This window comes from Neolamprologus multifasciatus, chromosome 19, assembly GCF_963576455.1.
Source record: "Neolamprologus multifasciatus chromosome 19, fNeoMul1.2, whole genome shotgun sequence".
In the NCBI taxonomy this organism is placed as follows: Eukaryota; Metazoa; Chordata; class Actinopteri; order Cichliformes; family Cichlidae; genus Neolamprologus; species Neolamprologus multifasciatus.
In genome coordinates this window covers 16,136,607-16,160,153 of record NC_140457.1, presented here as the reverse complement: position 1 = coordinate 16,160,153, position 23,547 = coordinate 16,136,607, and the positions used below count along the sequence as shown (strand labels likewise).

The 23,547-nt window shown below is 39.7% G+C and overlaps 2 protein-coding genes across 6 annotated transcripts in view; both read right to left on the bottom strand.

The window, feature by feature from the left end:
* Positions 1 to 55: 55 nt before the first annotated feature.
* On the bottom strand, positions 56 to 12,918 carry ncmap (non-compact myelin associated protein). 2 transcript variants are annotated; one of them, XM_085142637.1, is made up of 4 exons: positions 10,944 to 12,916; positions 2,222 to 2,328; positions 1,719 to 1,803; positions 56 to 1,149 (listed from the first exon to the last, which is right to left on the bottom strand). In XM_085142637.1, exons 2-4 carry the CDS (start codon positions 2,313 to 2,315, stop codon positions 870 to 872), a joined length of 459 nt encoding a protein of 152 aa, XP_084998763.1. In that variant the 5' UTR covers positions 2,316 to 2,328; positions 10,944 to 12,916; the 3' UTR covers positions 56 to 869. The 2 variants fall into 2 exon arrangements, with proteins under 2 accessions (XP_084998763.1, XP_084998762.1); XM_085142636.1 differs by having other exon boundaries at positions 2,222 to 12,918.
* A 5,470-nt stretch (positions 12,919 to 18,388) lies between these two features.
* The window catches only part of rcan3 (regulator of calcineurin 3), a 45,030-nt gene continuing 39,871 nt past the window's right edge, over positions 18,389 to 23,547 (bottom strand). For all 4 annotated transcript variants that reach the window (XM_085142631.1, XM_085142632.1, XM_085142630.1 and 1 more), the window contains one exon: positions 18,389 to 21,528. In XM_085142631.1, coding sequence (XP_084998757.1) covers positions 21,374 to 21,528 — 155 coding nt within the window. In that variant the 3' untranslated portion in view covers positions 18,389 to 21,373. The remainder of the gene's footprint in view (positions 21,529 to 23,547) is intronic.

Here is a 23,547-nt window from a genome sequence, read left to right as displayed (position 1 = left end):
TGCTAATTACTTCATTGTAATAAACAAACAATCCACTACTACAAATATTAGTTTTTATTTTCACTTCATTTCATTTAGTGAACATCTACAAACAATACAAATACATGGACCAAAGAGAATAAAGTGCAAAATACTTTAATGTCAAATTATTCACATCAGGAAGTAAGGCTGACAGGCTGTTTCACATAGGTTTCTTCATTCTGCTTGGTAAAAAAAAAAGAAAAGAAAGAAAGAACGAAAAAAGGACGTAATGATATTTTAGAGATTTTTAAAAACACAAAATAATCAGAGTGAATGTGCGACTGCTCACAAGTACAGAATGATGTAAAGTTAATAGAACTCAAAATAAATCTGGAACATTAACACATTTTCTCAGTCATAAAGGGTGTCCATTACACAACTACAAAAAGAGTTATCATTTTCCATGCCTTCAATTAGATAAATTCTATGTTTACTCAAAAACCTCTTGAAAACATAAATTTGCATCACCGGACCAGCATTATCCAGCCATAGGCCCATAGCTGTCCACATTACACATTACTTCATTAGCAGTAATGCAACATCAGCAAAGAGCACAAACAGCAATGACTATTCTCTGAACACTGAGTTTAGCCAAAGTTCTTCAAAAGGACATTTACGTTTTCAGATCCTTCATTTCCCTTGTGTCTGTTTCCAGTGCTGCTTTGATCATCTTTGAATTGTACACCCAAAAGACCTCATGATATCCTTGTAGTCTCTACCAGTGGCCCAGTTGTTGGAGATTTAACAGTGACAAGGTCACAGATTGAGTTTCCACAGCATTCAGTCAGCACAATGTGTAACAACACATCAGTCAGTGCCTGTTTTGAGACTAAACTGCAGTCTTGGTGCTATGTGTTTTCTATTGATGGATTTTCATGTATGGTGACCACGGTGGACCCGCTGTTGGTGCTGAACTGCTCAACTTGATTCCCCTCCGCACTGGTGAGCTCTGCTCTGGGCAGCCGGAAGCTGCTCTCTGAGGCTGGGTTTGAGTTGGTGATGCTCCCTGACACAGAGCTGATTCCTACGGGCGTCAGCGGAAAGTTGCTTTGAACTGTAGATTGGGACATCTTCGGACGAGGTTTTGAACTTCTACTGGTTCCCAGGAGTCTGGATTCACGTGTCCGCCTGAACAAAAAACAAACAAAGACATTGTGAAGACAAATTTATAGATTTTTCTTTTAAATTTGTGATTCCTGTAATAATTCCATAATAATAGCAGTTTTTTTACTTGGCAGTCTTTTGTCTTTTTACTGTAGTAGCTATATGAATAAAATAAAATCTCATTTACATTACATATATTAGATTGTCAAAGGGTCATAAGTCCCTCTCATGTGTTGGAATGTCTTTATTGAAGTTAAACAATCTAAGAAGGGAATGCCCCTGTGTGGTTGTAGCTACCGGTTGCAAATCAGATATATAGATAGATGTAACCTGTACGTCAGGTTGTGCCACTTTATAGTGAAAAAGTTCCTCGTCAAAATGTCAGGGAACCACAGGCAGAGAATAAATAAGAATCTGATACAGAAGATGGTATTATGGTATCTCTCAAACGGAACGTGATAAAAAAAAGCAAGATGAAAAGCTGAAGCAGCTCTCTAGTCTTCCACGAAGTGAACAGAAATAGCAACATTGCTTTACAGCTTGAAACATTCGGTATGCAGGAATCGCCTAGTGTCCGAGGAATGACGTCTTACCTGTTGTACGTCTTCAGGATGATGAGTAAAATGGCGAGAATGATAATAATGCCAATGACAATGACAGCAATCATAGCCCCAGAACCTGAGAGACACAGAAGAGAGGAAAGATCAGCAATGAACTCTCTGACAGGTTTGTTTATGAGTTATGCCGTCTTATACACATTCCGCCTTCTTGTGATGGTGCAACTTATTTTGTGTGTCCTCCAGAAATAATGACTTGTTACCTAGCAACCATATCACTAAAAGGTAAACAGACGGCGGTAAATATTTTCTACCAAATACTTGTCTGCCAAGCCCATAAGAAATGTGCAGATTAGACTTCATGACGCAGCAGGTTTTTATTTCTGAGGACTGGCTCTTCTGATTATTTCTTATCTAACTCAAAGCACTATCATGGTGTCTACAAAAAAACAAAACCTTGCTGACAAGGATGTGTTTCACTGATGTCCGGTTCAAGACGACGCTGCAGTTTGGAGCTCACACACAGATGATGTTCTTACTTTGAATGAGTATTTGTTCTTTGGACTTGGTGACAGCGGTTGTGTTCGAAGTTACGGTAGTGTTGGTCACTGGTGAGACGGTTGAAGCTTGCATCTTCAGGAATAACCTGCCAAGAACAAAAAGTATCACATCAGCCACAGACTGAAACAGCACTACATTCATTCGGGAGAAATATTATAAGGTTTAAACCGTTTCTGCAATAGATTTATAACACATCTAGAAAATAAGAGGAATGTAGAAGACCAGATGGGGAATAAAAATAGCAGATGGATCGCTCAGTGGAGGGAAAGTTGGTAATGACTGAATGTTTTATGGCATCCACAAGAATGGCAAGCTTCACCAGAACAGTACAATAAAAAGTACGAGTGAATACCAAGATTTGTGGTACCACAAGATTCCAGCAATAACAACAGCCGTCCCCTATTAAAGGCTATGAACAAGCACCTGGCGAAACTGGGAAAGAAAAACTCCCTTATAACAGGATGAAACCTCTGGCAGAACCAGATTTGGGGGTAAGGGGAAGATAAGAGAGCAAAATACACACCTTTTTTTGTTTTTAAAATCTTTGATGTATTTCACGACACAGTCTACAGAAGCAGTCAAAGCAGAAAATATGTTGCCAGCCACATAACTCGTCTCTGACGAGATTTCTCACACAAACAAATGGTATTAAACTGACTGACAGGATGTGATTGTTGGGTTCTCATGCTTTTGATTGACTGGCTGGTAATGCCAGGCTTTGTCATGTCTGCCAGAGTCTTTGTTGTTTCAGGGATGTATATTCATCAGGCAGTCAGAACAAAGCTGAAAAGACAGAGCACAAATATGACCCAGTACTGCATTCCTGTATTCCTGCCCTACAGTTCTCGTTTTGGGGTACTTAACATTTATTTATTTCATATACCCTGCACCTCCTGTGCATAAACACCTCCTTACGTTATCACATTTTGGAACATTTTGACTTTTTTAAGCACAAGGGAAGCAAATGTGGGCAGCGGTCCGCCATTTCACATTTTAGGAATGTTTACCAACGCAAAAGTGCAAATCATCATCTTCAGTAAATAATATAATTACAAGATTCAGAACATCCAGAGAAACGAGGACAAAAACCAACAGAGAATGGCCAGGATTGTGGTATCTCAGGTGACACTGCACTAATCCTCTGAGGCCTAAGTCATCATTAGAGATGACTTCAACCAAAATCCCAAACCTCTGCGCCCTCTCCTTCCTTTCCTCCTAACTATATTCTTTAAATGATCCTGTTCATTCATATCAACTTTCCCTCCCCCCTTTCCCTTTATCCTCTTACCACTCCTTTAAAAAAAATTCCCTTTTATGATGTTTTCTTTTTTCTTAAACCCTAAATCCCACCTTTTCATCTCTTCTTCTCCTTCCACTGGACTAACCTCAGCATTACCCTTTCTTCATTTCCTTCATTTCCTGAAGCCTAACCTTCCCCTCCTCTTCTTGTGTCTTTTCCTCCATTTCCAAAAATCTAATCTTCCCTTACTTCCTATTAATTCCCTTTTACTAAATGTTGTCCTCCTTCGCTCCCCTTTCCTTTCCTATCCTCAGTTACATTAATTAGGGGATAATGATTAATTATCCCATTCCCTGACTTTGACCTTTCCCTTCAATTTTTCAATTTTTCCCGTTACCTTTTTTAATATATTCAACTCTTTTTTCATCATTCCCTTCTCTCGTCAATCAGGGAACAAAGAAAATAATCTTCCCAACTGACACACATCAAAATCCATTTTCAATATTTCCATAAAAATCAGTCTTTCCCTTCTCCAAAATGTTGGGTTAGGGTTATCTTTAATGACTTAGACCTCACTTAAAATGGACTGAAGTGAGGTGGAAAACTATGTTGTGGTGTGAGGAATCACATCCTTGGCACTAAGGAGAACAAGAACTATTACGGAAGCCGGATGCTTTCATGGTGATAAGGTGACATTAGTCAACATCTGAGAAGACACCAGTAATGCTAAATGAGATCTACTTTTAAGAGCAACATAACCTGCCAATCAGATACATGACACTTTTTTTCTTGTTTCAGCAGGACATTTTCCGCATACATAAAGCAGCATGGCACTGTGGTAAAAGAGCCCGGGCGCTAAGCTGAACTGTCTGCAATCTAGCTTACATAAACACTTGGCATATAATAAATCAAAATTACTACAATGGAGGCTCTGTACTTATAAGCAGGTAACATTTTAGATAAAGCAAGAATGGGGAAACATTTTACGTTCCAAGCACAGCATTTGCTTTTCTAGTTTCAGCTGTTAAACGTGGTGGTAATCCTGCCACATTCCTAACGTTTTCAAAACTCAAAGTTCCCGTAGTCAGATTCAAAATAAACATGAATACGATTTTACCTGAAAAAACACATTCTCTTTTACAACATATAAGTATAATAGTGCTTACTGAAGTCTTCAAGTTACAGTGCTTAACAACCTTATTAGCTCACCACACAACGTTAGATATTGGCTAAAGTAACAGTATTGGTATTTACCAAAATTACTTTTTATGTTTATGTAATGGTTAAATCCCCACTATGTGGGCTGTTTTATCAAAATGAAGTTTCTGATGCTAAAATTTAATTAATACAAACAAGGTTCTAGAAATGAAAAGGTATAGATTAGCGATCTCTCAGCCATGACTCCTAGAGTCACCCTCAGATATTATTTTACTGCAAGTCGACAATCAGGGCTCCTGTGTGATTTTGTTATTGTACTCAGAACACTGTGATTGCAATCTAATCTACTTTTTTGCAAGCATGTCACGAAGAGATCCTCTGTCAAGTGGGAGGATCCCAGAAACTCCAGGAAACAATCAGATCACAGCTGTAGGTCAGGGCTGTCCCTGTCACCGATCTCTCCCCTGACACTGATAAGGACAGCGACACCATCTCGCAACCAAAGCAAACCTGACACGAACAAACTTTTTAACTTCCATAAAATGGATTTCCTTATAGATTTACATAAAGACATCCTATAAATATCACTTCTACTTTTGTTTCCACTTGTAGCACGCTGGCGTCATCACTGGACTTCCTCATCCTCTTTTCACGCAGTGCAACATAAACCAAAGGATACACATTGAGCTCAGTGAGTCATCCAAGCGTGACTCAATGAGGCGGTGATTAAGTGGAAGATTTAATGTGCCGACATTACAATAGCATTTATTTGTGTTTGTGTGTGTGTGTGTGTGGATTTGTATCTTATAATAAGCTGACATTTTTTGACCTAATCACTTCCACCACTCATTAACTAATCTTAAAATTACCAGGCTGAAATCACAGAACTATTTAGATTTCTTTAACAGGAGCGTGTTTGCCGGCACAGCGGCACAATCAGAGCAGGTGGCACAAGCGGATGAATATTTGCATCAGCTATAAAAAGCTGAAAATCTTGGCACACAGAAGATCATCCCACGCACACATCCTGACACATATCATATCAATTATAGTCACAGTAAAGTACGGAAAATATCACCCCAGCACTGCGTATACACTGGACACGTCATTTCTAATTCATTCTTTTACCTACTTTACAGATTATGAGATTTTAGATTATTGTTTCCCCCATGAAGTGTATGGATTAGTGCAGTCTTTTGTGCTCAGTCTTAAACATCAGTGGCATGCTCGAGTTTACATTTCACCTACAAGCCACTGTGCATATCCTGGAAGCATTGCGCAAGGTCTTTTTACAGACCATATACTGTATGCGAAACCTCAAGGACACGAATGCACAGACACTTAAAGTCACAAATACCAAAAATTGGTCAGGGCTAAAACTGTGATTTTATTGTTTTCACTGCAGTAAAATCAGAACTGTAGTCACACTCTGAGAATAGAGTAACGAAACTAGTACTCGATACGTGTGTGTGTGTACTTTACGTCTTATCCACCGGGCAAATATTGCATAAATGACTCTCCAGGTGTTGACATACTATTAGGCAAAGAGATTAATAATGGCATACATCATGTCAGCTGTTTGCTGTGTTGACAGCTTCTGATAAGTGGCTAACTAATCGTCTGATGTGTAAGGTCAGTTACACCATTGCTTTGGAAACAGTAGGGAATACACTATGGGGATGACGTGGTTATGTAACCAGTTGAATCATTTTTGTTCCTATAGGCAAAAAGTTCAAATGACATATGTGTGTGTTTAAAAAGTACCTTATTGATAGCTATAGTATTTTTCTTTACAGTACTTTTCAACGTCTAGTTTTAAACTATATCTTCCTTTGAAGTATTATTACTGTATTTGTTCATTTATTGGCCTACTATGTAAAAAGAATAGTGTACATTTTCCAGATGGTGGCAAATAACACAATTACAGTGCTTTTCTTTAAAGTACTTGTGCTGTATTTTTAGCTTCTAATCCTTTATTATGTCTTCATTAGTTCTTTGTCATTAGTTGTTTACAGCAAATTAACAGAACATGACGAAATAACGAGTCTGGATTCATTTACTGGAAAAAAGAATAAAAAATTTATATGGTTAACTGGCTTAAATGGGAAGAAGCTAGGTGTACTAATTAAATCAATTTGTTAAAAGTGCCTTTATCATAGCTGAGTCTTTGGTAATTATATAATAAGTTACCATGAGAGAAAGAACAAGCTCTTTCTTTAAGGTTCAAATGTAGAGCTGCTGTATTTGTTGTGCTACAAACGATATGTACCAGCTTTTATCAAAAAGAGGTGATCAGATTAAGCAAAGATAGATCACATTTACCGTCCCAGGATGGAGATTTAATGTCGTCTTTTGTACAGTTGAAACATAATCTGTCCATTTTCGTAACTTCTTATCCAGTCAAAGGCTGTTTTGAGACTGGAGCCCAAAGCAGCTGTCATAGGTTACACCCTGGGACAGCTCCCCAATAGCTGTACTGTAATTTTAAACTAAACGTTTCACTCCTTAACCACCCTCTTTACTTGGCGTTTTCATGGTACAGAGGCATCTCTTTAAATAACTGCACATGCTTGTAATTCAGTAGCTGGTGGGTGTGACGCCTCTCACAGAATAGGTGTGTTGACAGACATAAGTAATACATCACAGGAGCTGCAGTTTAGGTTTAGGACAGGTGCTATGTGGCAGAGGTTGGGAGAGCCCTCAGCCCAGGAAAAACACCTAATGTTAACACACCTTGACTAATTCACGTGCAGACATCGTCATCCTATACCCACTCCTTTACTTCGGCTGAACTGCCCAGAAGACAAAACTCGAGTTTGATGGCAAATGAATCATGGCGCCGTTTCCCTGAGTAGAACAAATTGCAAATGTTATCCTAAGCCATTTACCATGATTGAAAGCTTGTGATAAAAGATAATGACCTCATTTAATTGTCCAAGTGTATTTTTATGTGTATAATATCTCTTTTCTGGCTTGATTTTGATTGTAAATCTTAGAGAATATACTCTCTCCAGGGTTAGTTAAATAACATATAACAGGTGCCAGCAGATGGATTTTTGGCTTGAACCCGGATCGTTTTTTATTTACAGTAAACATTTTAAAGCAACACCGGTCCTTTCATAGCTTGGTCACTGGCTACCACATTCCTGGTGTACAAACCAAACAGTGCAATCAGCTGATCAACTTAGCCACATATTGGAAATGCCATAAGCCATAAACATACATCCTTTATTGTCAAGATAACAGAGGGGAAATCAGTCAAGCTAATTCAAACACGAGTGGCAGTAAAGGCCGGTGGCTTGGCCAGGATTCTGCAGGATGGTGGAAAAAAAACACTTCAACTTCACAGATTTAAACCCAAGATCCAACCGAGTGCATAAAGTTTATGATCTGTTGCACCATTGTCAATACACTTTATATGTTTTTATAAGTGTCAGTTTTCAGCAAGAGTCCAGCCAGTACCAGATTTTGAGCTATATTTATGATATAACACTGAAAAGTAAAAATGGATGCAGCCATTGTTTATTGACTTTTCAGTAATACATTTCTGCCTGCTCAGCTATGATGTAAAATATGTGATAACACTGTTTCTAAAGCAGCCCAAGTATGTTTTCCTTCATCATGTTCCTGCATCGGGACACAATGAACAACATATTTGTCAGTAGTAGCTGTGCTATTGCCAAACTATATACTATATTGGCTGAAATCTAAATACCTAATTCACATTTCAGAAAAGTGCCTGATACAACTTATCCACGTTAACTTGTTTTATGTTTATTGCAAACCCCAGAGCATGGAAAATCTGTTTTTCCCCCCACAGGGAAACTATATTACAGTTAATATACACAAGCAGGATGATCTTTTAAAAGACATAGGGCATAAGTAGCAAGAGACCCTCTCATCTTTTTTTACTCTGGTTTCTTAAAAGTAAAGGAATCTGAAACTAAATCTCAACAGACCACTGATTCTGACGTCAGCATCCGTGTCCTCGTCGGTCAATCTTCTCCGTTCTGTAATAAGAGTTTGTTTGCTGTTCCACAAACTGCAGCTATTCACTAACACTGCAAATTCAATATCCTTTCTTCCACCCTGAGTAAACAAGCCAGTTATTGGTCTGTCCAGAAAGTGGACTCGTTGCAGAACGGGAACAATTTAGTTTCCTTTTTTTTAATATTATTTTTTTTATGAGGGAATGAACAGACAAAGCTGTTGACTCGTTCCACCTCTGCAGATGCTCACCCAGACGTTAAAAAACAACGCAGTCTCCCGCACGACCCATGTTTACAAGTACATTCAAAGTACAATCTTCAAACGGCTGTCAGAGCCATTATTTGAGCAGTCACTTTGAAGCAAGCTAACAAGACATAGATGGCCCCAATTGTTTCCTTAGAAAAGCGGACATGTGGCTTAAAGTCACAGCAGAGAGCTCGCCTGGATCATCTCTGATGTGAACCTCTCATATCTTTGGTTATTCAGATGTCACACCACATAGGGATTTTACTGTGACTTTTATTGAGCCCAGTCAGTGAGAACAGAAATTTGCAACAGAGAACAGTTGCTGTTATTCATGTAAAGCTGAAGTGATCGTACCATGAAAGTAAAGGTGTGAATGCCGGAGATAACTGCAGGACACTTGTTAAGTCACTGGACAGACCCCGAAGACTGTAAAAATGTAGATCCATGTGTGAATAAATTCGAAAGCCAAATTCCAAACAAGCGCAGATAATTTGGTATTTGTAGTGAGAATCACACTAAACTGGTTTCAGATGGAGGCCATAAATCACTCCAGCAATGAGTCGCGATAAGTTTGCACAACAGCTCCTTAGCGTGAAGAGTATTCTACACAGCCACAAAAAGCATGAGAAATGAAGTGTGTGAGGGGATTAACAAGCCATTTCTCAAGTGTGAACTTAAAAAAAACATTTAAGCCCAATAAAATACCCAAATATGGATTGTAAGTTGCACAGACTGAATGCTGAACTCAGTGTCTCTCTTTTTTTTGTTTTTGCTTGTTTACAAATGTGGAAGCTGTAAAGAAAATTGCCAGTTACTTGAAGGAGTGTTAAAGCATCATTCACACATTCTCTGGGAGTATTTACACTAATTAGGAACACATTTTCTAATTAAAATCTGTCAGGCAGAATTATTATCAGGAGACAAACCTACACAAACTGTCTGAGATGAAGTGCTGATTACTCATTCAGGATTCCTCAGAAATATTACGATCTAATAATAGGATGAATAATTTTCCTAACTGACTAAGATGCTGCTGCTCAGAATAGAGTTTAGCGTTGTATAACACACTTTTACTTCTAACTGGATACACGACATAGAATTAATCCATCATTGCCATGATGAAAATCCCATCGTTTCTAATTGGTCTGTAATAGATTTCTATATAAGTTCATTTTCTGTCATAGTGTTGCTTTGCTGGTACGTACGGTGTGACTTGCTAATGCTGTATTAACAAAGCACATTATAAGACAATGCTCATCAAAGTTAAATGTGACAACACAAGAAAGTCCATACAATAGAAGTTAGCCTACTGAGAGTTAATCTGTGAATATGTCAATTTAATTACATTTTAACCTCTTTTATACTTCAATTATAGGATCACAATCTTCTAATTAAACAAATAAAATCACAGAAGGCAAAATAAAATCAAACCACATCACATTGAATAACTTGAATAGCAGGCAACATTTCGAGCAATGTTTCAACGTGATTAAAACTTGAATATCTACTTTAGCTGGGTAGATTTACACAGGCATTAAACACTTAGAAGAAGCTTAATGTGTGAAGATGAGTAAAATGCACCTGATGAACAGGTCATCTTTCTGTTCTTAGAAGTCTCCTTGTCATGAAACTAAAAATGAGAGTTCCACAACACAGTGACAAATCTTAAATCAATAAACCGTCATCATCTGAAGCAGGACTACACAACGTGCAATTGCATTTACCTGCAATTATAGTGCCAGCTGATGGGAAGATAAGGGCAGCTGCTCCATCAAACAGTCACTTATCAATAGGTGATATGCAGCCTGATACTAATTCAAATTCAATTCAAACTTGTCCACTTCTTTAGCACTAAAAGCAGATTTCTACACATGAGAGTTCCTTGGTATGTGAGCTATTTTTTTGTCCCCTCACCTGAGAATCACCTATGTTCTCGTTATGTCTGAGAGAAGCCCCGCTCCATAACAGGAAACACTCAACAGGAAAGGGAGTTCTTACTCTTTGAGTTTACATCAAAACAAAAAAATTTATCTGCCAAGAAAACCGCAGCGGTTAGTGTGACCTACCCGATCGCCTCCTCTTTGATTTCAGCCCAAGCCTTCTCCGGATGGGAGCCTGAGCAGTGCAAGAGCCCCCTCCCTCAGCTGACTGAGGGGGGCATAGTCCAGAATCGCAGCAGGCCTGGGGAGGGAGACACCAGGGAGTCGAAGAGCCGCGTGAGCAACTCCAGGAGGGGAGAATAAATCCCAAATGTAGCTAAAGTGGTGGCGGCACAGGTACAAGCATACAGGTCAGATGTACTGAGAGAGCGCGAGAGTTCAGAGACAATCACGGATATCTGTGAGTGTGTGAGAGAGAGAGAGTGTGTGTGTGGTTTCTCTGTAAATCACAGTGTTTATGTGAAGAGGGGGAGGAGAGTGTGGAGGAGGAGGAGGAGGCTCCACGTTGCTTCTCGCTGAAAGTAATAATGTCAGGCAACTGGTTTTTCAGGTCCCTCCGCCCGTCCCTTAGGCGTGCTGGAGCTGCTGATCAAAAAGCAAGAATCCTCTCCAAAGCTGCCAGCTCTCCCCATGACCACCGCTTCTCAGTGGGCGTCTCGGGACACTTTGTCCACATAGTCAGCATATAGTGGACACATTTCTATTCCTCCAGTTAAGATTTATGTCTTAACTGGTAGGTCATTTAAAACTGTCACTTCCTCTCCTTTACAGAACAAATGGCCCTACTCGTGTGTACTCGTGTGAGTATTGGCAAAGTTTGTCGTTTCAGTTTTATCAGATACCCATTCATCTCTGGTCAAACACATTTCATGTATGTAGTTAAAAATTGACAATGTGCCTGTTCAAAGGGTATTGGGTGTGTGTGTACCAGCCTTCTATTGTTGGACTGTAAGATCCATTCAAACAGCTGGAAACAAGGGAAACATTTGTACAAGCAATAATTTAACAGCTTGGCTAGACTTGTCCCGAACCTGTGCCAGGAACACTTCAGGATCCAGCCTCATGTTACCCCCAGGGACCACGAGGTTCCTATGACAATAAAGCAAGTTGGAAGCTATTCTTTTGTGAGGAAGTGTAAGTAAATTTCATTTGAGCTACAGGAGCTACACATTGTCCCGGTTCAACCAATGGGCTGAAAACACTGTCGGCAACCTAGATACATGCACGGAGCTGGTGTCGCTGTGTTTCACTGTGCTGGAACACGGTACATACAGTATAAAAGATGCAGGTCAGATTTCATAGAGAAGAATACATCTTTTAAACTGGAATCACAGCATTGTGTTGGTTCCAGTTCAGTATGAATGATCCAAACACCATGTGTGCAAAAAACCTTTGAATATCACTGAGTGTGGAGGTTCCCTCAGTTTATTTCAGGTAAATTTATATAGCATCACTTTACAGCATGTCACCTCAAGCTGCTTTATATTGCAAAGTAAAGTCCCTATAATATTAGAGAGAACCCCCAACATTAATTGCTTGACTTATGAACAAGCATTTGGTGACAATGGGAAGGAAGAACTCTCTTATAACAGGAAGAGACCAGACAATAGACCAGACAGCGAGGGGCAGCTGTCTGCTGTCAATGATTGAGGGTGTGAAGAGAGAGAAGAGGAAAAAAGCAGAATAGAGAAACGCACACTATTCGAAAGAGCACAAAAAGTCTATAGCACTAGAGCCACTTGATCCAGCCCTATCTATTAGGTTTATTAAAAAGGAAAGCTTCAAGTTTCATCTTAATATTAGGTGGTGTTTCCACAGGAAAGGCGCCTGATAGCTAAAGGCTCTGCCTACCATTCTCCAACTCCGGGAACCACAAGTAAGCCAGGACTGTGTTGGGACAGTTTTGTTGGGTCCTCTATGAGAAGAAGTATTTTAAATTACATTCTGGATTAAACATGGGGCCAATGGAGAGAACATAATGTGGGAGAAATATGTCTCTTTCTAGTTCCTGTTTGACTGTTTTACACAAAAAGGTTCATAACTTTTAAAAACATCAGCTAACAGCTAACGGTCCCGCCTCTTTACCTGTCTACTACACTGTAGGAATTTGATTTATTCTCTATGTGCTTATTAACTAACTTATTAATTAAAAGGGAACCAGAAAGATTTGACCTGTATAGCTTGAGAGCTTAAGGGCCCAAAACACCCATGAAATCCACATTAACTGGATCTGTTCCCCGTAGATACACACACTTTGTGATGTTCAACAGTAAGAGTCATTGTGAGGAGGAATTCCGCGCTGCCTGTGAAGAGAGGGCTTTTTGTGTCGTGAAGAACGAGACAGTGCAGTATCACAGCTGCTACTCAGTCCTCTCTACCTGCAAAATACCAACAGCCGCCCACTGTTTTACCTCTAACACAGGCAATCTTTATGACTGCGTGCTACAATACAGATGTACCAACCCACTGACTAAGTTTGGGCCAAACCTGTGCTTGCAAAACATCCTTTTGTGAAATCAGGGATAACAGTGTGCCAATGTTTTGGCTTTGTTGTAGTTTCTCACCTCATGCAATGTGTCAGGAGGAAATGGATGAGAGAAAACTGTTGTTACAACATTCACGAGCAATCATTTGTCTTTCGTTCATGGCTGACGGGATGGAACAGAAGCTGTGAATGTTCAGTCACTTGCTACACAGCAGGTCATGACTACACTGCCTGCCACACAGTCCGCTCATGCCTCATGCTTTAAATTTCAAACACGCTAACGATCACTGAAAGAATCATTAACTCAGACTTGGAACAAGACAGAATATTAACTTAAGCTGCAATGTGAAAGTGACAGTAACATTTAATGGCGGCAATTATACCTCTTTGAATGAATGGATCTCGTGGCTCCATTCCTTTGCCAGTGCCATTCTTTCTTTCTGGTTGGACCACTGAGGGCCATGTAAACACAGCTGCTTGTCCTTGTTTGAGTGAATGATTGTATGAGTGATAAAGTTAGGCAACTGGTCTGCTGCGCTTTCAAAATAAGTTAGTGAGAACACTGCGGCTCTCTCTGACAGCTTTCAGCAGATAACCTGCATACGAGTCTGGAAATTGTGGTTAAATTGTGACTACAGAAAATAATTAGGGTCACAATGTGTGCACATCAGTCACACAGTGTTAACCGCAACTCACCTGTGGGAAACATGCACTGATACTCAGAAAGAATCTAAGCAAAAGAATCTAAGCATACAGGAATGTAACACTAGTAAAATCACTATTAACTAAAATTTATGTGATACTGTAATGATCAGGGCTTATTCTCAGTTTAACGGCGAGAAGCTATTTTTCTAAAGGCTCACTTGAAGGATGAAACAAGGCTTTCTCTCTCTTTCATACAGTTATTGTAACGTTTGACAGATGTGCAGACAAGCTGTTGAAATCCACGAATTACTGGCCACTCAGTTTGTTCCACAGACTGTTGACCTCCATGCAAACTTCTCCTGATCCAACCAAAATCATGCATTGGCCTAACCACACCAATCTTTGCAACCAAGGTTTTCAGTGGTAGGTCATTTGAAACTGAAAATGTTTCACCTGACATTAAAATAACTTTAACTAGATTTTATGTCTGCTTTGGCACCGCTATCCCAGAATGACACATAAATAACCGTCTAGTTTGGTATTCAGCTAAAGTTTGCTGATTAGTACTCAGCTTTGTTTTGACAAGAAATAATTTATAACCTTTGCGTTTGTGAAAGACAAACGCAAAGGTTAAATGCAGGAATCCCAACAATATATACAGCATTATGAAAAAGTAATAAAGTCCCCTTCCTGATTTTTTTTTGTGACAGATACATTAGACCACAGGCGTCGAACTCCAGGCCTCGAGGGCCGGTGTCCTGCAGGTTTTAGATGTGTCCTTGATCCAACACAGCTGATTTAAATGGCTAAATTACCTCCTCAATATGTCTTGAAGTTCTCCAGAGGCCTGGTAATGAACTGGGCCCGTATCCCTAAAGAATCTTTGTGCAAAAAGTGGCTCCTAGCGGCCAAATTCTAAGAAAATTCTCAGAGTCATGACGTTTTCTTAGAATTTCCCCTAAAAGTGACACGACAATCCCAGTTAATATAAAAGCTATTCCTCAAGATTCCTAGCGCTTAAAAGGGCTCCTAAGGCGAGATCTGCTAAGAGCAGGGAAGAGGACTTTTAGTGGCTTAGGAGTTCCCCTAAGTAGCTGCACAAACTGGCCAACAGAAGAGGCAGGAGAGAAGTCCTGCAAACACTGGATGACAGGGAATTATTGAGACGCTACAGATTGGATCGTGCAGGAATCATGTTTGTGGTGGATCTCCTTAGAGATGCAATTACTTCACCAACTCGACGCCACAACGCTATTACACCGGAGACGAAAGTAATCACAACCCTGAGGTATTTGGCAACCGGGAAAATGCAACAATGCAGCAGTGACTACTTGGGTCTGTCCCAAGTCATCACTGAATTTCTTGAATGTGAAATATTATTTACAATTACAGTCAGCATAAGATTAGAGTGTATAATTATGTTTATTGATTTGAGGGTACATCCTTTGCTCATTATCACCAAAAGCTCATTTCCATCAAACTTGTAGGATCAACCAATCACGGCTTTTGAAATGATGACTCATACCTAGCAACGGGGTCAACCACACCTCCTCACTAAGATAGGATTTTCCATCCATTCCTTGCTCAGAGTTCACTGAAAATGTTCTGGAATCACTTCTAAGCTAAAACTCCTGGCAAGGAATTTTTAGGTTAAATTAGGAGCTCTCTGAGAGGATTCTCAGAATCTTTAGGGATACAGGCCCTGATCACTTGATTCAGGTGTCTTGACCTAGGGTGATATCTACAACCTGCAGGACACCGGTCCTCGAGGCCTGGAGTTCGACACCCCTGCATTAGACAAAGATAACTCTAGTAAATACAAAATGCAGTCTTTAAATAACCTTTCCATTTATTAAAGAACAAAAAAGCATATCCAAACCTACCTGGCTCTGTGTGAAAAAGTAAGCCTAATAACTGGTTTTGCCAGCCTTGGGAGCAAGAGCTGCAATTCAGTGTTTGTGGTAACTAGTAATTAGTCTTTCACATCGCTGTGGAGGAATTAAGGCTCATTATTCTTTGTGGAATTGTTTGAATTTAGCCATGCCTCGTTTTAATTTAGAGGACAAACATGTTACATTTAAGGTCACTTCAAAACCTTGATTTTGTTTTTTTTTTGAGCTGTTTAGAAGTCGACTGGTGTGTTTTGATCATAAACCACATGTGCTTGACCTTCAGTGCATGAACTGATAGCTGGACTTGCTTCATCAGGATTTTCTGGTAGAATGCAGAACTCATATTTCTGTCAATTACAGGAAGTCATCCAGGTCCTGAAGCAGCAAAGCAGACCATCACTCTACAACCACTATGTTGGACTGTTGGTATGATGTTCTTTTTAATGAAATATTGTGTTGGTTTTAAATCAGAATATTTTTCACCAAATTCTTGGGGATCATTAAGATGTTTTTTTTTTTTAATAAATGTGAGAGACTCATTTGTGTCATCATTGGTTTTCTCCTTTGAACTCTCTCCTGGATCACATTTTTGTCTCCTTCTTATCATGAATCATGAACACTGGCCTCTAAATTAAGCAAGGGAGGCCTGCAGTTCTTTAGATATTGTTCTGGGTTCTTTAGTGAACTTCTAGATGAGTCACTGTTGTGCTCTTGGAGTAATTCTGGTAGGCTGGCCACTCCTGGGAAGGTTCACCACTGCTCCAAGTTCTCTCTATCTGTAAATAATGTCTCTCACTGTAGTACGCTGGAGTCCCAAAGCCTTAGAAATGGTTTTGTAACCATTTCAACAATGATAGATTTCAGTGACTTGTTTTCTTAGCTGTTTCTCCAAATTGTTACATGATGTGTTGCTTTTGAGGTATTTTAGTCTACTTCACTTTGTCAGACTGGTTCTATTTAACTGATTTTATGATTCATCTGGTTTAGCAGTAATGAAGCCTGGGTGTGGTCAGTGAAACTGAAGTGAGATTTGCAAAAAAAATGTGGTTAATCACCATTAAGTCATTATTTAACAAATGGTGCACGTTCCTTTTCCCCACAGGGCAGGTAGGGTTGGATAGGTCTTTTATCTTAATAAATGAAGTAATCAAACTGCATTTTGTATTAACTCAAGGTAGCTGGTTATCTTTGTCTAATATTGCAACTTCTTCTGTGATCTGAAACATGCCAGTGTGAATTTGCAAAATAGAAAAAAAAAACCTGCTGGAAACAAACAGGCCTGTTCTGCAGTTCTGTGGATTGGCCAGTGTGGGCCAGCATTTGTTGCCTGTTTGCCCTTATTGTTGCAGTCATATGACTGGACAGGTGTCATGTGCTAAGTGCTACAGTCAGCATGCTAGCATACAGTGCATTGAAACAAAGCAACTTAGCATGCTGACATTTTCTAAACACAAGTTAAAGACATTTTGATAGCAAAAAGTTCAGTTGCTGTCCCCGATTATACCAAATGTGGTCTTGTGTAGGAACTACAACAATGTAATTGTGTCACAAGCATGCAAGCTGTTAATGCTGAACTTATGCGTAGCAGAGATCGTGTGGGCTGAGAATTCAAGATGGTCTCTCTCTTCTCACTTTAGAATCTGCTGCACATGCAGGCAAAAAGAAAAAACCTTTCCTCTACATGAAAAAATGCCAAGTTCTTACAGTTTATTTCCTATTTCAAAAAAGTAATTATTTGCAAATGACTTTCTAGTTTTTGGTATTAAAAACAAAATTGTACTTAAATACTAAGTAATAAGATTTATTCTGTCACATAAATATAATCTATTGAAGAATCAACAGCTGGCCTTGGTAAAATAAAATAAGCCTTCAGTTATTATCAAGAAGAACAAAATCAGGAAATGTTTTAAAGATCTTGCATTTGGTAAATTAATGCTGAGTTCCGTGAAAGTAATGAGAACCTATGAAAGGCACAAACTGGGAGTCTAGATTTTACTCAGGTGTATGTCTGGCACAACACACACTTTATGGACTCAAGTACCGGAATAACTACACATTTACCGGAGCTGCTTAGCCACAGAAACGCCCAAGGTTTGAAACTCTCGAATTACTGAGTCAGCAGAGCATTGCCAATGCTTTTAAGCTGCTCTGTAACTTCACGTGTTCTGCCACCTCCTGGTTTCCATTGCACAATTATACCACTTACATCTGGGAGGCAATAAAAACTCGTGATGTGACTTGTTGTGACAGTGGCATCCTATTACAGTAGGATTCATGAATTCCATGAGTTCTTTAGAAAAACTCATTCTTTTACAGATGTTTGTAAAGGTAGACCGCACGGCTAAGCTTCATATTTACGATAATATGACTGGAAAAGGCTGGATTCAAAGATTAAGAGGTGTAGCCCAGTACATACACTGTACATAGCTCTCTTTCTGCACAACTATAACTATCTAATTTTTTAGAATGAGATTCTGTTTCTGTGTTTGCATCCCAAGTGTAGCCCCTCGAGCAAAGACACACCTGAAATAAACAACACTAAACATAGATTTTAAGAATAAGTCTTTATGTATTTTTTTTTTCTATGTGAAACAAATGACTATTATACTACACAAATCGAAGCGGATACTGTAAGAGACAGAGACCATCTCTGAGAAATAAGTACAGAACATGAAAATACACATACTGGTATTATAGAACTATAAATTATTGCTCGTTTTGCTACGTTGTTTTCTCGATTCCTACGATACAAGACACAATATTCAGGTTTCAACGGAAACAGTACAACAGTGACAAACGGTATAATTGAGCTTTTTAGTAGACGTTCCCCAGAAATAAAAGAAACATTCAAACAGAGTCCATGTAGAACACAACACGATGACTGTCGGTTTTGATCGAGCATCTTCGGAACTTATTGTTATACATTTTTGTCTTTTTTTGTTTCCATTTACAACATTGCCAAGAGAAGCCATAACAAACTGCACACCGGGACTGGCCTCAGCAACAGAAAAAACACTTGGCATATGTACATAAATATAAATTTTCTTTTCAACTGTGACCAAATGCACCAGTTTGTTAAAACACCATGACAAAAGAGATAAAAAATCTTTCCTTGTGTCCTTCTTTCGCTCCGCTGCTTCCTCTACAATATCATCCATCACAGCAGCTCCACCAGTCTGCCGTCTTCTTAGATAACTGCGACAGCTTAACCGTAGTGCCAATAAAAGTGCACTCTGCCAACACGGTGCATTTCAAAGAACCATTTCATATCCTGTGAAGATAAAATGAATGTTTCTTGTGGACAAACACAAAAACAAAGATAGTGATTTTGTTCTGCACTGTCATCCTGCCTCGTTTCTTCCTTTTTTCTCTCTCTCAAACCTAAAACTGCACTGCATGTCCACACCTTTTTTCAGAAACGCACTTCCACAGATCCAAAAAAGGCCTGAAAGGTTCACACGAGCAAAAAGGAAGTGGAGTGTTTCACTCACTGCAATATGCTGGTGAAAAGGCTAACCAGGTGTTTAGCTTGAGATAAAACAAACAACACTAGAAATAAAACTGAAGACATACAATGTGCTTCCTACTTTGTCTTTAAAAAAAGACTTTTATGTGAAGGAAATAACAGCACACTGACAGTAAAGTGCTCACATGCACACAGACTTGTAGTTTGCTTACTAATATTGTTACATAGCAAAAAGTACTTTTAGATTTCATGCTGTCTGATGACACAAATGAGGTTCAGACTCGCCTCCTTTGTGTGGCTTTTAATGTTTCATTCAATGGAGGTGAAACTGATTTGATTTTATTGGAACAAAATAAAGGTGAGCTGTAGATTAAGGAATGTATGTTTTTATAAAATGAGCGCTAATTCAATACAAACTACTGCAAGTGGGTCGGGGGAAACATGATATCCTTGTGTTTAGAAATACAGATCAGAGTCTTTGAGTAAGAAAGAAATCATTTTAAGTTAGGAGATGAGTCGATGCTTTGGTTGGTGTATCTCATGTGGCGTGATTCATTTTCCCTTTTCTCAGCAAAATGCTTTCAGGTAAACTGCAATATCTAAAGGAACTATTTCAACAAATTTTTTTCCGCTAAGCTATTTACAGCCAGACGCAGCGCAGTACTCTGGTGCGCAGCAGGAGATGATCAAGAGTCCCACAATTGCTCGGAGATATCAAGAGATTCTCAGTGCAAAACAAGCAGTAGAAGGTTTCGGAGGAAACCTGACACAGATTGTGGGTTTGATTAAATAACATAAAAAATACATTTAAGTTGTGAATTACAACAAACAGAATCAGAAAAAACAGGAAAAACAAACCCCGTCCCGACACCCCTTCGAAGAAATAAGGGGGTTTGACCTGTCAAATAGCAAAAAAGTGACACATGCAAATTTGCCGTCGAGTCAAAGACTGAACTGTCAAGCCTTCAAAAACTCATTCAGCTTTTATTTTTCTACCCCCCGTTTCACATACTTTCAACCCTGTGCGCAAATATGCACTTGCGTCAAAAGCATCAACCCGTTCCTCTGTCATAGTCACGAACATCAATTAAGAAAAGAAAATACACCTCAGCTCTTCATCTACAGAAGTAACTTAGCATGCAAAAAGTTTGGGGTATCAAATACGTAGTAAGTATACACATCTAGTAGTACAGCAAAAAAACACCTCTCCAAATAAAAAAGGACAAAAAGCAAAACCAAAGAAAAAAGAAAAAAGAAAAAAAGTCAGACAACCACCACAACTTTGTTAGTCACATATGGCGCTTCGTGCTGTGTGTGATGTTAAATAGGTTCCTTTTTCTTGATATAGCTTGTTAGTATTTGTGTTTCTGTAGGTATTTTTTGTAATACAGTATATACATGCAGACAAGAGCGGAAACATCACACAGTCAGTCTTAATGAGAGCGGAAACTGCGAACCAGCAGATATGAAAAAGGAGGAAAAAAATAGACATTTATAATACATATGTATAACCTAAAAACACAATTTATTGTTTAAAAAAACAGAAAGAAAAGAAAAATATCTTTGCTTAAGTATCACATGTCCTCAACCAAAGATCTTCGATTATTACATATGACTGTGAGACGAAGGGAGAGGTACAGCTAACAACCTAACTGACTAGCAAGCTACTGAGCAGGACTAGCAATGAGAGCTGAGTGTGTGCGATAAGTGACAGGTGCCTGCGTAGGGACAGGTATTTCCACCCCTCTTGCCGAAAACGAGGGGAGATTAGTGGGGTGGAGGCAAGCGTGCCTACCGCTCCCCCAGGCTGTCCACAGAATGTGATGAGTGTGTGTGTGTGATTCTCATCCATCCCCTTCAAGCCACCTCATTCCATCGCCACACTCCCCACAAACACCGTCTTCGAACAATGTTTGTTGGTTTTTTTTTTTTTTTTTTTTTGCTTTAGTTGAACTGAAATGAGGGGCATCGACGCTCTCTGTGAGTGCAGAGACGAGAGAGAGAGGGCAGGTGTGTTGTGGGCTTAAGTGGCGGTCTTGGCCCCACTGGTGTTGGAAGGGAGGCCTCTCTAGTTGAAGACCTTTGGGGGTCCGTCGGGACGTCTGGTCTGGACAATCTGCTGCTTTGGCCGCGCTGCCTCGTCCTCCTCTGTTTCGCTCTCGCACACGTGGACCACCACGCTGGGGGTGGACTCTGTACCTGCATGGAGTTCATACTTTTCACCTGAGGGGATGGAAAGAGAGAAGAGCCATTAAGTTACAGTTTGTAAAATATCACCACTAGATGTCAGCAAATTGCGGCAGTGCAAAATCCTGGCCACTGTAGGACAATCATATTTCATATTTTATGTGCGATATTTTATGCTTCTACACTCGAATCACCTATAAAACTGGTTGCCGTTCATCTGTATTTAGTGTACTCAGATAACAAATTGACTCCAGACCAGATACATCCCACAATCTGCTGTTTTCTGAGCAGGCTGTTAGTCAGCTGTTCATCTCAGCTGTCTGTATGTGTCGATGTTTACTTCTGGAGGCGGCTGTAAGCTTGTTAAAGAAGTCTGATCCATCTTGATGATACTGAGCGGAGTTATTGAGAACATCCTGAAATTTTCTGTCATCAGAGGCTGCTGTTTTTAACTAGTGTTATGGAAACTTTTAAGTTGCTGGACACTTGGCGAATAAACTATTGTACAATGTGAGAATATAATCAAACTGTTTATGCTTAGGGAAAATGAGATTTCCTGGACACTTGAACCTAACATTAGCTAGTATAATGTTGGCTTATAACCAACATTACATAAGCTGTTTAGCTGGCTCTTGTCAATTTTGAGTATATTAGGAATAAATAAGCATCCATCCATTCGCTTCCGCTTCTCCTTTTCAGGGTCGCGGGGGGCGCTGGAGCCTATCCCAGCTGTCATAGGGCGAGAGGCGGGGTACACCCTGGACAGGTCGCCAGTCTGTCGCAGGGCTAACACACAGGGACAGACAACCATTCGCACTCTCATTCACTCGCACATTCACACGTAGTGGCAATTTGGATTATCCAATTAACCTATCCCCACAAGCTGCATGTCTTTGGACGGTGGGAGGAAGCCGGAGTACCCGGAGGGAACCCACGCAAACACGGGGAGAACATGCAAACTCCACACAGAAAGACCCCGGCCTGATGGTGGAATTAAACTCAGGACCTTCTTGCTGTGCGGCAACAGTGCTAACCACCGTGCCACCGTGCTGCCACACACAGTACATCATTCTTTTTTTCAATTAAATAAACTAAAAAAAAGGGTAATTGGACATTTACAGATTAAATATGAAAGCAAAACCACTACTGTGGTAAAGAGAGACTGGCAAAACTCAGAGTACTGAGAACTGGACTAACACATTGCTCAGTAGAAGAGGCTTCATGCAAGTTAATCATTTAATGTAGTGTACATTCCAGAGGAAACTGCTGTATGTTTTGCTCTCTTTGAGTAATATTAGAACTTTACAACCTTAAGTCTAAAAGTAAGTCAATATTATTGACCATTTCAAATGCCTGGAGGCAGGATACTGCCCAGTTATTTTGAAGCATTATTCATTATACCAATGGACACCATACCATTAAGAGTGCATGTATAAAACCACCATATTTATTGGTCAGATATGATCAAATTTACATAAGTAGTAACACTTATGTAACAGCTTTTGCCTCTGGAAATTGTATTTCTGCATTTGTCTTTGCCATTCCAAAACCTTCCCATAAATTTCAGTTCCACATTTAATTGTCTCTCTCTTATAGTGCCTCTGATTTTACTGAGGGGATTTGACTACATACCCCATGAACGATAAGGAGACGAAAAACACTCCTCCTTTTGTCTAGAGTAGCACTATTTTGCACTAATATGGTTGACTAACTAAATATACTTTATGTTTGAAATATGTACAGCATCTATTATATGGTGACAGCTGTTTTTCCTGTTGGTTAAGGAACAAATCAGGATACGTGTTCAAGAGAAAACTATTCCCCGGAATACTCTTGCCATTTGTCTGGATGCCAAACTCAGCGGACTCTGATTGAAAACGGACTCTTGTGAGATTGTATCACAGTCGCCATGGAGATCAGACAGCTGGCAGACAGGAGGAAATTGGTCTTGTCGCTTTTCGCCGTGGTGCCAAACACAAGAGAGGGACACCGAATATAGTCCTGCTGTTACCACGGGGAGTTGACAGAGGGAGTCAGCGTGCTGTGCTGTAGCCC

Excerpts from the sequence above, each read along its gene's own strand:
- ncmap (XM_085142636.1), bottom strand. The coding sequence starts at position 2,384 with ATGAATGTAGTGCTGTTTCAGTCTGTGGCTGATGTGATACTTTTTGTT. Across the intron at positions 1,804-2,221 it reads AGAACAAATACTCATTCAAA|GTTCTGGGGCTATGATTGCT; the intron begins GTAAGAACATCA and ends TGTGTCTCTCAG. Across the intron at positions 1,150-1,718 it reads ATCCTGAAGACGTACAACAG|GCGGACACGTGAATCCAGAC; the intron begins GTAAGACGTCAT and ends TTTTTTGTTCAG.